This window comes from Spinacia oleracea, chromosome 6 (genome assembly GCF_020520425.1).
Source record: "Spinacia oleracea cultivar Varoflay chromosome 6, BTI_SOV_V1, whole genome shotgun sequence".
Classification (NCBI taxonomy): domain Eukaryota; kingdom Viridiplantae; phylum Streptophyta; class Magnoliopsida; order Caryophyllales; family Amaranthaceae; genus Spinacia; species Spinacia oleracea.
This window is the reverse complement of record NC_079492.1, coordinates 104,657,571-104,672,473: the sequence shown is the minus strand read 5'-3', so window position 1 is coordinate 104,672,473 and position 14,903 is coordinate 104,657,571. Positions and strand designations below refer to the sequence as shown.

General features: G+C 35.5%; 1 protein-coding gene across 1 annotated transcript; it reads left to right on the top strand.

The window, feature by feature from the left end:
• The first annotated feature begins 2,705 nt into the window (after positions 1 to 2,705).
• On the top strand, positions 2,706 to 11,372 carry LOC110787694 (pumilio homolog 2). The gene is made up of 9 exons (XM_021992336.2): positions 2,706 to 4,019; positions 4,652 to 6,105; positions 6,184 to 6,325; positions 6,497 to 6,604; positions 7,388 to 7,600; positions 7,703 to 7,813; positions 9,705 to 9,899; positions 10,521 to 10,695; positions 10,847 to 11,372. The coding sequence occupies exons 1-9, from the start codon at positions 3,384 to 3,386 to the stop codon at positions 10,882 to 10,884; spliced, it is 3,072 nt and encodes a 1,023-aa protein (XP_021848028.2). The 5' UTR covers positions 2,706 to 3,383; the 3' UTR covers positions 10,885 to 11,372.
• Positions 11,373 to 14,903: the final 3,531 nt, after the last annotated feature.

Below are 14,903 nucleotides of genomic sequence, written 5' to 3'. Positions count from 1 at the left end.
CTTTTTGTAAAGAGTTCTTTGCTTGAACAAAATTGTGATGGTCCTTTCTCTTTTAGTTTTTACTTTCTCCTCTATAAGTAGATGTTTTTAACTTACAGTATATTTGATATCTTTTTACCTTCTATAATGGTTCAGGTCAACGATACAGTTGGAACCCTAGCTAGAGGTAGGTACCATAAAGATGTAATTGCTGCTGTTATATTGGGTACTGGAATAAACGCAGCTTATGTCGAACGTGCTAGTGAAATTCACAAGTGGCATATTGGCATGGTCCTTTTCCCAAATCAGGGGAGATGGTGAGTTCTTTTCTGCTATCCTTGATTCTTTGTTTCCCCCTCAACGTTCCAAATTTATCCTCTTTTTTTTCTGTCCTCTTTATTTCTCTCGTGACCCTCAAATCTGCGTATTCCTTTTATCTTACAAACTCTAAACAATATCCACATATTGTGACAGATATTTGAGAAAATGATATCAGGAATGTACTTGGGTGAGATTGTGCGAAGAGTCTTGTATAGGATGGCAGATGAGGCCAGCCTTTTTGGTGATACAGTCCCATCAAAATTGAAAACTCCATTCATCTTAAGGTGCATTTTCTATCTTATGTTAGGTTTAGTAATTACTAATTAGTATATTTGATATCCTTTTTGACGATGATCTAGTGTGACTTAAGCTAGATCAAGGAGATGGTTAATTACCTCAGTTCATTCCTGCAGACGAACTGCCAAGCTAGTCTACCACCAGTAGACAATTGCACCGATATTGTCCCTACTGTTGCTGCAGAAGCTGTTGTTGCTGCAGAAGTTGTTCTTGCTTCAGAAGCTGCTATTGTTGCTGCTACACCATCCCCAGTTGCTGCTGCTATACAATCCCCAATACGTTGTTGCTGCTACCATTCTACCAAAGCTCTTCCGCTACAATTTTTTTATTTTTTTATTTTTTTATTGATATTGGATTTTGTTTTTGCCGTACTTGTGTAGATCATTTATATTTTGTCAATGAATAATAGGATTTTTTTATTGAATGAACAATATTATTTTATTATTGAATGAAATTATTTTCAGAAAGATCGCGTGGATATCATTTCTATTTTATCTATTAAGATTTGGTTTACATATAGGACCTAGAATCGTAATATCCTATTTTAGGGACGCGTGTGCAGCTATAATATAAAAAAAAGGGTAGAATATAGAACGGTTGTGTAAGGAAACTGCTTTTTATTTTTATATTAAACAGGAAGTATATAATACGCCTATGTACGCAAGGTGTTATGTATCTCAATATTTAACAGGAAGAATAGAGGACGGTTATGTACGGAAGGCGCGCATTATTATAGAGTATAAGAGACGGTTATGTACGTTAACCGTTCTATATTTCTTCTTTATTTTCTGATTTTAGGAAGGGAATAGAGGACGCTTATCTCTTATCACTGTACTTTATGACTAGCTATATAAAACGCTTCTTTTACCCGTTTTATAAACTTTATAGCGCGTTAAGTTGGAGAACGCCTCTAAGGCGTCCTATAAAGTGTATTTCAACAGTACTCTATGCCCTTTTTTGTATTAGTGGTAGGAGTTTAAAAGACAAGAAATATGAAGAAATAATAATAATTAAATTAGACATTAAGATAAAAAAAACTAGAATTTGTGTCATAATAAACCACAACTTCCACAAAGGATGATTTTTTTTTCGAGGGGACAAAGGATGATTAACCACAATTCTACAAAGTTATCTTAAACTAATAAACTAAAACAATTTTATCATCTTATTTAATACTTCGTATGCCGCAGGGCTAAAAACGGACCCTGGTAATACATATCATACGACCGTGAACTTTGGATTGATTTTTATATTCTTGACCTACATTACTCCAGTTATACGGAGTATTTAAAGAAACTCATCAATAAAGTATATTAGGGATACACACTAGCGCAGTTGTTGTATTTCTAAATTTAACAAAAAATGTGTAAAATAGAAACTTGTAGATAGGGATATCTTACTGGAAATTGCCAAAACTAATTAACAACAAATACCAAACTTTTCTCCTAAAAAGATTGGAAGTTTCAACAACAAATGCAAAATCTAAGTTAACATTTGGTAACCCTCAAAAAAAAGTACTCCTAAACTCTATAAACACAGGGGTAAATTGGTAACTTCAGATAACTTTTTTTTTTAATGTATTTATTTATTTCTGACTAATAGATGCTTCATGCTTCAATGAAAACTCACCGAATCTATTGCAGTGACGTGGCATTTTCAGGTACTTCTTTTGGCTGTGTGAGGAATTGGCAAATATTTAAATAAACTTAATGCAATAAATTAAAGGTAAAATAAATTTTAAAAAATAAACAAAAAAAAGCCCACTTATCTGCATTTTGCCACTTTCATCGGTCCTTTATCACTTGGTCAAATACCTTAATTTTTGGAAATGAAGAGCTTACTTTATACATTTCTTTTATTCCTTTATATTTTGATGTTTTCCAAATTTATAGAACTCATTTTTCTACCAAAAAATGGAGTGTACTTAAACATACACACAAACTCATTAACTCAATTTTGTACGATATTGAGAGCCGAAAAAAGAGTCATAGAGAACCAGACCTTGCACCTAAATAATTTGGAGAACAATGAATTAGTATAAAGTTGATCGTAATGGCAGCAATTAGCAAACAACAATAAAAATGTTTGTTAAAAAGGGTTACTAAAAAGAAAAAGGGTGAGGTGAGAAGCAGTATTTATTTAGTTTTTTTGATGAAAAATACATTTTCTCTCTCCTCTTTTTGTTCCTAATTTTCTCTCACCAAAAAAAAGTCCTCTTTCATCATACAAAAACCCTAAACAGGGGTTCTTGTAATAAGAAGAAGAGGGGGAAGCAAGCAAGGCAAACCCTTTTGTTAAATAGCCGCCGGAATTGATCTCAGCCGTTGAATAACCCTTTTCTCCGATTATTTTCTCTCTCTAAATTTCTCTCTCTTTCATTTCTCATTTTTGCAGTTTTTCTGGGGAAGGGTTTTTTTTTTTATTCTGTGTGATTTAAGTATTCAAACATGGCGTATGCTGTTGCTTGATCATCGTCCGATCAACCACTCCCAGATAATATTTTCATTTCCCCAGTTTTTTTTTAATTATTATTAATTGGGTTTAAACCTAATTGGGAGAAGAAAAGATTGATGTTTGATCACTGATAATAATTTGATATTGATAATTTTGGGGTTTTAGGGAATTAGGGTTTTTTAAATAGAAAACTTGGTGCAGTTGTAAATACTCTATAAAATTAGGGTGTTTAGGGTTTTTGAAAGTTTTCAGGTTTCATATGCAATTAGGGTTTCTAGGGTTTGGTGTAATTTTCAGGTTTTGATATTGTGTTGTTTATTCTCGGTGTAATAATGTTATCTGAATTGGGAAGAAGGCCTATGATTGGTGGGAACAACGAGGGATCATTTGGGGATGAATTAGAGAAGGATATAGGGATGTTGCTCCGTGAGCAGAGGCGGCAGCAAGACCCTGTCGATGATCGCGAACGCGAGCTCAATATTTACCGGAGTGGTTCAGCCCCTCCAACTGTGGAGGGTTCATTGAGTGCGGTAGGGGGGCTTTTTGGGAATACTGATGCCTTTTCTGAATTTGCCCTTAATAAGAATGGCAATGGGGTTGTATCTGAGGATGACATTAGGTCTAATCCTGATTATATGTGTTATTATTATTCGAATGTTAACTTAAATCCTAGGTTGCCCCCACCCCTTTTGTCCAAGGAGGACTGGAGGTATGCACAAAGGACTCAAGGTGGGAACTCGGTGTTGGGGGGAATTGGGGATAAGAGGAAAGTGAATAAGACTGAGAATGGACCTGGTAGGTCACCCTATCTGATGCCTCCTGGGTTTAGTTCCAAGAAAGAGGAAAGGGAGTTTGAGCCTGAGAAAGCGAAAGTTCAGGGTTCAGCTGATTGGGGAAAGGATGGACTCCCTGGCCTGCCAGGTATTGGACTTGGGGCTAAACAAAAGAGTCTGGCAGAAATTTTTCAGGTAATAATATGGTCCTTCTTTCTTCGTTACTGTGCCACCAATCTATTGTTTGTGTCTGTGTTGATTCTCTCCAAGTATTATGTATTGCTTTTAGCTGACCTTTAACTATTGGATTTGGCATTTATGTGTGATTATAATGTATACTTTGAGGCATGTTCATTTGTTTATCACCAGCATAATGATCTTGTATGACTTTTTGATATATTCTTGGGCTGATCGTCAATTTTTGTGAACCTTAGCAGACTTTTAGGCCGTGTTGAGTGGGAGCTGATTGTTTATTGCTCTCTTAGTATATGGAGAAAGTTGCACTGTGGACTGTGCGACATTTGACCATGTCTTATTTGCTTTTTATTGTTCGCTCAATCCTGCAATTATTCAGAGTTAAATGTTTACATTTTTTTTAATTTGTGTTAGAAGAGTTAGTTGTTCGTAGTGCTGGGGATAGAATTGTCGTTTTTTTGCCTGCTTCTGGAGCTAACTCGATTTTCATTACTCTATCCACAACCCATGAGCATACTACTTGCTGTCATCTTAGTTGTTTTCCCCCTATCTAGCTTTCTTTAAGTTTTCATTATCTTTAAGTTTTCAATCTAGCCTAAACTCTGTTTGTTTTTACAATTTTATTTCAACAGAATGATTTGGGACGTTCTAATCCTCCCTCAAGGCACCCCTCTCGTCCTGCCAGCCGCAATGCTTTTGATGACAATGTCGATACAGTAGGGTCAGCTGAAGCTGAGCTGGCTCTTTTGCGTCGTGAAGGTTCGAATGTTCAGGGATCTTCTGTTTCCCAGAGTCTTGCTTCACCTGCTTCATATTCCTATGTTGCTGCATTGGGCACTCCCTTGTCTAGAAGCACTACACCTGATCCTCAACATATAGCTCGGGCTCCTAGTCCTTGCCCAACCCCCATTGGTGAGGGACGAGCAGGAGCATCAAAAAAGACTGCTGCTGGTCCAAACTCTTTCAATGGCATGTCCTCAGGAATGAACGACTCTTCTGATCTTGTAGCTGCTTTGTCTGGCATGAATCTCAAGGCAAATGGTAATCTCGACAATGGAAATCATTTGTCATCTCAGATGGAACAAGACAGTTCTGATAACCATAACTTCATGTTTAATATGCCGAGCGGCCACGAGCATGTTAAGCAACATCCATATATGAAGAAGTCTGAATCTAGTCATTTGCATATGCCTACTGCTACTCACTCAGGTGCTAGAGGTAATATGGGTGCCTCTGATCTGAGGAGCCCCCAGATTGACCGTCCAAAACCTGGTTTTAATACTGGCATTCCATATTCTAAGGGATCATCTCCATCCTCTCTAAATGGTGGCGGCTTTTCCCCTCATTATACTCATATGGATGGCACGGGCTCGTCATTTGCAAATTATGGACTGGGTGGGTTTTCCTTGAACTCACCTGTCATGGGAAGCCAACTTGGAAACTACAACCTGCCTCCATTACTGGAAAATGTTGCTGCGGCTTCGGCTATGGGAGTTCATGGAATGGATTCAAGAGTTATGGCTGGTGGTTTGCCTTCTGGGCAGAATATGACAGCTTCTCCTGATTCTGGTCGGTTAGGGAATCAAATTTCGGGAAATGCTCTGCAGGCTTCTCTTGCAGATGCTATGTATCTTCAGTATCTAAGATCTGCTGAATATGCTGCGCAGGTTGCCGCTTTGAGTGATCAGTCTCCTGATAAGTATTACATGGAGTTACTTCAAAAGGCATATATGGGATCTGTGATGTCACCTCAGAAGTCACAATATGGTGCTACTCTGGGAAACAAAACTGCTGGTTCAAATCATGGTTATTATGGAAATCATGCATATGGGGCCGGGATGGGGTATCCCGGCAGTCCATTAACGAGTCCGGTTATTCCAAACTCCCCTGGTGGTCCAGGTAGCCCTATCAGGCACAATGACTTTAACATGCGTTATCCTTCTACGATGAGAAACATAGGGGGTGGTGTCGTGGGACCTTGGCATATGGATGGCACCTTTGGGTCCTCACTGTTGGAGGAGTTTAAAAGCAATAAGACGAAGTGTTTTGAGCTTTCAGAAATTGCTGGCCATGTTGTTGAGTTCAGGTATGTGCTTTTTATACATCCTTTGGGTTCAATTTGCCAAGTTTAATTTCTTATTTATTGTGTTTGTTATACAAACAGTGCCGATCAGTATGGAAGTCGTTTCATCCAGCAAAAACTTGAAACTGCTTCAACAGAAGAAAAAAATATGGTGTTTGAAGAAATTATTCCTCAAGCTCTTTCGTTAATGACTGACGTGTTCGGTAATTATGTGATTCAGAAGGTAAGTTACCTTTTACCTTCTCTTGCTTGTCTAGTGTCTCTAAGGAAATTCCTTTTAAATTAGGTATTGAATTGCACAGTTGCATTCTTTTCATGTTAGAATTGATTGCATATTAAATCTATAACTATGCATCTCTATGTTTTAATGTAAAATATCTGCTGCTACTTGCAGTTCTTTGAGCATGGAATGGATACTCAAAGAAGAGAACTTGCCATCAAGCTTGATGGTCATGTGCTGACCCTTAGCTTACAAATGTATGGTTGCCGTGTTATCCAGAAGGTATTGTTGACTCGCATGTCATTTAAGTTTTGATTTTGTGATGGGTTTCTTTGTTTTTCAGTTTTGAAATATATTTTCTGCAGAGACTTGCTTGTTTGGAGTTCTATTGAAATGACTAAAGTATTGGTTTCATACATACTTTTGTTATTCTATTTGCAATGCCATGGTTGTTTTGAAACCTAATGTGCTTCTACAAGCTGTGCTATATCCCTTTCACGTCAATTGGTTTTTAGTGTTACGGTAAAGAATCCGTACCATATAACGGTTCCCTCTTTTTGATATTGCTTCTCTTAAATTAATTTGAACTTTTCTACAGTTAGAGGCTAGCTTTTAATATGTTGCTCAAAATCATGTGCCCACTATCTTGTTTATGGTGTTACTGAATTGTTAAATTAAGCCATGAAAGCAATTACCAATCTCCTTTATTTAAGGACTTGATATGTTTTGAATCTTGAAATATAACCGGGCTGGCTAAATGAAACTTTTGACTATACAAATTGGATGGAGGGTCTGGTTTTTTTCTTTAGTAAATTATTTTAAGAACTGTAAACATGTTTTTTGTGTTGTGGGGATAGAGCTGCCATAGCTGCTCTCTAGTTGATTACTGATTTACTGCATGTAGTTTGATATGAAAGCTTAGCATTTACATTACTTTCACTTCAAATATGTCTTTGACAGTTACTTCATCGTGAGTTGTGACTTGTTTATCTGATTTGTAAGTCCAAAGATTCATAGTAGGCGGTGGTTTTCTTGAGATTTGTGCTAATCTTTTTTGGTTGGCAGGCCATTGAAGTAGTTGATCTGGATCAGAAGATCAAAATGGTTCAAGAGCTTGATGGTAATATAATGCGATGTGTGCGTGATCAAAATGGGAACCATGTGATCCAGAAATGCATTGAATGTGTACCTGAAGACCATATTCAGTTTATAGTTGAATCATTTTTTGATCAAGTTGTTACTCTTTCAACTCATCCGTATGGGTGCCGTGTGATTCAGGTTAACTAGCTGGTTGCTAAAGTTATCGCACTACTTCAGATTCAGTAAAGAGAAGCACCTTTCTGTGGATTAAGTTTAACCAATGCTTTTGTGTGCTTATAGAGAGTTTTGGAGCACTGCAAAGACCCACATACGCAGAGTAAAGTTATGGATGAGATTCTGGGATCAGTTAGCATGTTGGCCCAAGATCAGTATGGAAATTACGTGGTTCAGGTGTGTCATCATCATGTATTTTATCTGGATTATAGACCATGGATTTGAAGTTCCTGATTATTAAGTGTTTGGTTTGACTATTATTCTGTTAGGTCTTGTGATGAATCGCAATTTTAATCAATATGCTATCCAAACAAGTACTTGATAGGTATCCTGGAAACACAGGCTCATTGTGCTCTTAATTTTAAAGCCCTTTTTGGAAGAGAGGCATAGAAAAGTAAAAGAAAGATATCATTTCTCACGTTTGGTTTCAATTTTCTTGGGATCTAATACGAAAGGAAAGCCCATTTCACTTCCCTTTCCTTCCAAATTGGAGTAACTTCGGAGGAAGAGAAAAGTAAAATTTGTCAACTAAATTTCCCTTCATTTTTTTCGCTCAAGACGAACAATGGGAAATAAAATTATATTTGCCTTCCCTTCTCTTCCTTTTCTTTTCCTTCCTTTACTAATACAATCTCCGTTCTTTATTGGTGGACATGTTTTGACTTTCGACACTATTCAAAATAAATTGCCTTTGACTACATTTTGTGATTTATACTTGTGATAAAATATAAATATAATCATGTGAGAACTTGTTAGATTTTATTTTATATTTTCTAATTATCAACTTTTTATAATTTTTAGTATTGATCATTAAAGATATTAGTGGTTGAAGTTTTACATTGGCAAACGTGATAAAAAGAAACGTGTTAACTAAAAAGAATGGAGGAAGTATTGAGTTGAAAAGTTAGTTATCCCATTAATCCATGCAATTTAATTCCTATGCTTTACATGTTCTATTTGACAACACAGATGTGATGATTTCTTCCTGTAACGTAGCTCTGCTCTGATCAAGTGAATAGAACTTTAAGGTGGATGATTGCAATAAGATGTTTACCACGTCATCTGCCTTTTTAGAAATTTATTTCCCTTTAACTAGGGATTACGAGGTTTGATATTTGATGCTGTGCTAGATAATATGTTTATGGAACCATTTATGCTTATTAAGTGTGATGTTATTGCGGAATGATCGAGAACGCCTGCTTACTAAATCTTGGGGAAATTTGCTTATGATTTGTTTTGGGAGAAATCAAATCTTAAACTGTCATTGTGTCACATCTTTGTCATCAGTATATGTCTTGCTGAAACTTTTGTGCTGCATTTTTTTTGGAAAAAGTTGATGAACATGAGAAATACAAGATCATGTTTTTTATCCCTTTAAATTCAGCTTCTGCAGCAGCATAAAATTTGACTGTTTTGACATTTTCTTTTCCGAGAAAGGATTGATTGTAAAAAGATTGATATAATATGTGGAGAGAAGGTGAGAGGCCGGGGGGTGGGGATGGTGTGTTAGACCTTATGAACTTCTAGTTCTTTTCTTTAACCTGATCTTGTAATGTCAGAGTAACTCTGTTGGCTTTCAGGCTTTGTTTCCATTTTATAGGGTCCTTCTGGGGATTTTTTTCTTTATTTTGCAATTGATTCTTCCTATGATGGTTCCACAGGTTCCAAATCTGCACCTTTTTCTTCTTTATTTTGCAATTGATTCTTCCTATGATGACCTGTCTCCAAGCAGAAAATTCATCTCCAAATTATTCATGGCAAGCAACTCTAGAATGTAGAGATTTAGTCTTGATTCTCAAACCAAAGTGTAATCAGATCAAGTGTGTGAGAATGAGGAAAGGGGAGTAGTGAAGTATAAGAAAGGGGATAAGATGTGATTTTGTTACCTGCTTTTGGGTTTTGTTCTTGGTGTCTTCCAAGTTATGTGTGTCATTTCATTTTTGTTTGGATTTCGTGTTTGCTTATGCATTCATTTTAATACTTAGATGCTACAGGTTTTCAACACCTAATGGCTTCCTGGATATTCTTAGTTGCCTGTTTTTGAATGTATTTTTCTTCTTTTTTGCAGCATGTGCTGGAACATGGGAAGCCGCATGAACGGACAGCTATAATCAAGGAATTAGCTGGGAACATAGTTCAAATGAGCCAGCAGAAGTTTGCTTCCAATGTTGTCGAAAAATGCCTGAGTTTTGGCAATGCAGAAGAACGGGAAATTCTAGTAAATGAGATGCTTGGCACTACTGATGAAAATGAGCCTCTTCAGGTTTGTCAATTTAATTTCTCCAACGACAATTAGCATCAATTTTCTTTCTCACATCGTGCTTCCATGTTGCATACTGCTCTCTTCTCTCAAATTCTTTGAGCTCTAACTACATGTAAAGATTACTAGGATTTTCCTTTTATTATAGGGAGTGTGTTCGAAATAAGTGTAGGAACAATGTAAATAGGGAGGGAGTCCAAGATAATATTCATGCAAAAAGCAAAGGGGTTGTGGTTAGGAGATCAACCAAATATTATAGTTGCTCAGAATTCAAGCCGCCCCCTGAAATTCACCGTTGAGTAAATTATGCTCGATGGGGTTGAGCTACAATTTACTTCCAACTGTTATTTATATTGAAAATTTGCAGTAAGACATAGCTATCGTCTTTGTTTTGGTTGATTACTTTCATGAGTGATGATATTCCAAATTTGAAAGTTGAAATTTTGATTATACTGTTTCTTGCAGATTATTGTATATTGAACTTTTATGCAGTTGGATTCCTGTTATTTTGTTTGTGAATTGGTGGCTATTTCCTTGAAGGATACGCATTTATATTTAACCTAATCTTTGCTACAATTATGCCTAGATCTGGTTACTGATCATGTTCGTTTCTTACTAATCCAGGCGATGATGAAAGACCAATTCGCAAACTATGTTGTTCAGAAGGTGTTGGAAACGTGCAGTGATCAAAAGAGGGAGCATATCCTATCACGAATAAAGGTTCATTTGAATGCATTGAAGAAATACACATACGGCAAGCATATTGTTGCTCGCGTAGAAAAGCTTGTCGCTGCAGGAGGTACAGACTGTAGACTCATTTCTCATATATGTTCATTCAATCATTCTAAAGCTATTTGCATATTCTGTGTTCTTTGTACCACTCTTGATTCTTTTTTAGGTCGGATATTATGTTCTGATGTTGCAAATTGATTTCCTTTTTTTTTGTGCAGAAAGGAGAATGGCCGGGCAGTCTCCGCAGCCTGCATAGGTGGGATAGTGAACCAGAGAGTTTGTACAGCTGACTGAAGCTACTACGCTTCATCTTTTTCCAGCCATTTCTTTATCTTTTTTCTGTTGCGTAAGATTTAGAGTCATTGCTCCGCCAGTCCTTACAGAGAACTTGGTTAGGGAGCCCAGGAATAAAGGTTGTTGCTTTTGTACTTGGGGAAATTGTACATTTTGTAGTTTTAAGGCTATACATAGAATCGAGCAAGCTGCGCTGCAGATGTGATATATGCTTTTGCTCCTGCAGAGATATAAAAAAAAATATATATATATGAGCATAAAGGGGTGTAAAAAAATCATTTGAATGGTGAAGGGTAGGTTTTTTTTTTCTAGTGATCGTGACTGTACAAATGTGGCCATGTCGAGAGCTGTTTGGCGTCCTAGGAAGCTCAGAATTTTTCCTTGTATGGTATCGATGTTCTTTCTATTTCCCAGAAGAAGATTAAAAAAAGGAAAGTACAATCTTGTTCAGCTAATGCTTCTGCTCCATCCCCCTTTATCCTTTTATATTACGCCTTCAATAATTATTGTTAATCAGTAATTTTTTATGTTTGAGATGTTTTTACAACTGAGTATTTATCAGTAATTTCAGGCTACAATTTTTTTATTTACCTTTTAGGATCTTATTCTCATTTTTCGGTCACAAGTAGCTATACCAACATTATTTACAGAAAATGTATGGCACTTGAAAGATGCGTTAGGCTAAAGTTGGGGGTGTATGAATGTATCTTTTTAGTTTTTCACCTTTTAGCATCGGGACTTTGTATTTCTCACCTTTTGGGGTCTCATTCCTATTTTTCGTCACCCAACATTATTTACAAAAAAAAAACAATACAATGGGTCAATAGGTAAAATAAAGTTTTGGTTGACGATGATTTGGTAAAGAAAAGTTTATGTCATTAAACAAAAATTTGTTATCTTATTTTTATCATTATATTTTTTAAGTATTTCTTATTGTAATATACTCATCTTATTTTCTTCAAAAACATTTTTTTTATTTTTGGTTTTGTTTTTCTCCTCGAAATACCTTGGGTTGTCTTTTCTCTATCCTAAGCTTATTCTCCACGTGTTCCACATGTTCGTAATCCAATTCCGTAAAAAACTAATCAGTCTTGGTATTTAATTTTTCCTACATCTAATAAACGTCATTCGTTTGATCATTTGAATTTTATTATACCCCTCCTAAAAAATATTGTACCCCCTCCGTGATTTTTTAAGAATTACAAGTTGATTGGAACAAGTGTTAAAAAAAGAGAGTTGAATGTATATAAATAATAAAGTAAGTGGGGGGTGGGAGTAATAACCAAATAGAAAAAGATAGTGAAAAAAGTATTTTAATCAAAATAGAGAGAGATAATGGGGAGCGAAATTTCGGCTGCTGTGATGTGTTTCAAAACACATCACAGGGGCATTTTGGTGAATAACATGTACATAAAAAAGAAAGTACCATTTCGTTAAACGGAGTACTATTACGATAAAAATATGTACCATTACGATAAAAACAGAGTACCATTCCGAGTAAAACATGTACCATTGAAATTCAATGTATTTACAGAATTACCCCTATGATGTGTTTTGAAACACATCACAGCATGCCAAATTTACTTCCTCGAGATAATGTGCCCCATAGAAAAGTAAGATATATTAATTAATTTTCGAGTGGGTAGAAACTTAACAAAAATAGAAATGTAACCCCTAAATACATACAGCCACAAGTGGTATATGTAACCCCTGTGCAGAAGGAGTATAATTTATGAAAATTAAGAACAATACTACATATGGAAGAAATTAAAGAGGGAGAGACAAAATAAAACTTATGATAAGGGTTTTTCTAAAAAAATAAAAAGGGTTTTGAAGAATATCAGATCGATGAGTATTTATAATAATTCCGTACAAAAAGAGTATACTACCTCCGTTCCTATATGTCTTTACGGTTACTGTTTTCACGCGAATTAAGGTTAACTAGCTTTTGAACCCGTTCAAAGAACGGACGGGTATATAGTACATGGTTATTTACTCTGTCTTTTTAAGTTCTAATTTTATTGAGCTTTTGATTTTAGAGGTAATTTTGAAAGTTAAAAGAATACATAAATTAAATAGTGTATTAATATTGAGTGTTAATCGGGAAGATGGAGTGAAAAATGTTGAATGAATAGATTGGTGAATTAATGTTGTATGAGGAAGATGGAGTGAAATAAGCGATTTGAGTTGTATTGAATTGATGGAGGAAAAAATAGATGACACGTGTGATCTAATCAAATGTGTTGACACATGTCATCTAATCAAATTTGTTGACACATGTCATCTAATCAAATGTGGTTTTCCTTTTTAAATACTAGGTATAGACTAGGTATAGATGAGAGGGTGAGCAAGTGAGGTAATTATTTACAAGTGGGTGAAAATGACATCTTGTTTAAGTGTGAAAGTAGATGAATAAAAAAATCAGAACAAAGAGTATAATTATGAAGTGGGCCAATAAATGTTGCAAGTGGATGAATAAAATAATCAGAATATATGGTATAATGGTAAATATTGTATTCCAAAAAATAGAATATAACAAAGTTTAAAGAACTTTTAGGAACGAACTTAAACGGAAAGCGTAAAGAACTTTCAGGAACGGAGGTAGTATATAATAGTAATAATAAAGTTGTTAAGATTCAACTTAAACTTGTGTTGTCTTTCATTCATCATGTACAATTCCTTTTATATGCAAATACAAAGAAAGTTACAATTTCCCAAAGGCAATGAAACTACCGTACTAATACCTCCTAATTAAGTAGGTAACTTCTTTAATAAAACCTCCTAGTTAAGTACAAGAAATTCACCATATAACTCCCCTAATAACTTCTAATTAATCAAGGGTCATAAACATCTCAATTCCCCCCTTCAAGTTGGAGAGTGTGGATCTCGAACACCCAACTTGCGCAATAAAAACTGGAACTGTGTTTTTCCCAAGGCGTTTGTAAAAATGTCTGCAAGTTGTATCTTTGTTGGGACATATGAAGGTGCAATAAGTCCGTGTGTAATCGCATCTCTCACAAAATGACAATCAGCCTCAATGTTTTTAGCCCGTTCGTGAAAAACGGGATTCTGTGCAATATACAATGCCGACTGACTATCACAATAAAGTCTCATTCTTTTCTCATGTTTTACACCTAAGTCTCTAAGTAACTGTTTTAGCCACTTTAACTCACATGTAACGGTTGCCATTGAACGATACTCTGCCTCTGCAGAAGAACGAGAAACATTGGGTTGTTTCTTAGTCTTCCAAGACACGGGAGAAAACCTAAGCAATACGAACCATCCACTTAAGGATCTCCGAGTGAGAGGACAACTTGCCCAATCAGAATCACACCATCCTTCAAAGCTTAAGTCACTGTCCGACCTCAATAAAATCCCTTGACCTGGATTCTTTTTCAAATATCGTACTACCCTTAGGGCTGCTTCCCAATGTTCTTCTCTAGGTTGTTGCATAAACTGTGACAAAATGTGTACGGAGTATGTGAGATCAGGTGTAATCCCCCCTAAATTTATAAATTTTATTAATATATTTTAACGTATATTATTTATATTTAAATAGAATTTATGAATTTTAAGTAATGAATATATAATTAACGTATATTTATTTTATTTTAAGTACGTTCTAAATATTTAACGATTTTTGAACTTTATTATATATTTAATGTATATTTAATTTCATTTAAATATATTCTAAATATTTTAACGGTTTGCGCAATCAAGAATAATTTTAGGATTTTATGTTGAAAAGAATTTGAATTAGGAAAACTCGTTGAATTCGGAAAAACAATCCTATTCGATTTGACTCAAACACTAAAACCCAAATCCTAATTATAGGCCCAATTGGGTAAAGCCCAAATCAATAAACCCAAAATAATCCTCCTTCCTCTTTTCTAATTCACGTGAAAACCAAAACAGGAAAACTATTTTCAAACCCTCCATTCACGTAACTGCTCCTCAACCTCTCTGCCTTTCTCTCCACGC

What these genes read in the sequence shown, in the direction of transcription:
- LOC110787694 (XM_021992336.2), top strand. Translation starts at nt 3,384, where the DNA reads ATGTTATCTGAATTGGGAAGAAGGCCTATGATTGGTGGGAACAACGAG. An exon ending in GTAATTATGTGATTCAGAAG is followed by an intron (nt 6,326 to 6,496) that starts GTAAGTTACCTT and finishes TGCTACTTGCAG; the next exon opens with TTCTTTGAGCATGGAATGGA. An exon ending in ATGGGTGCCGTGTGATTCAG is followed by an intron (nt 7,601 to 7,702) that starts GTTAACTAGCTG and finishes GTGTGCTTATAG; the next exon opens with AGAGTTTTGGAGCACTGCAA.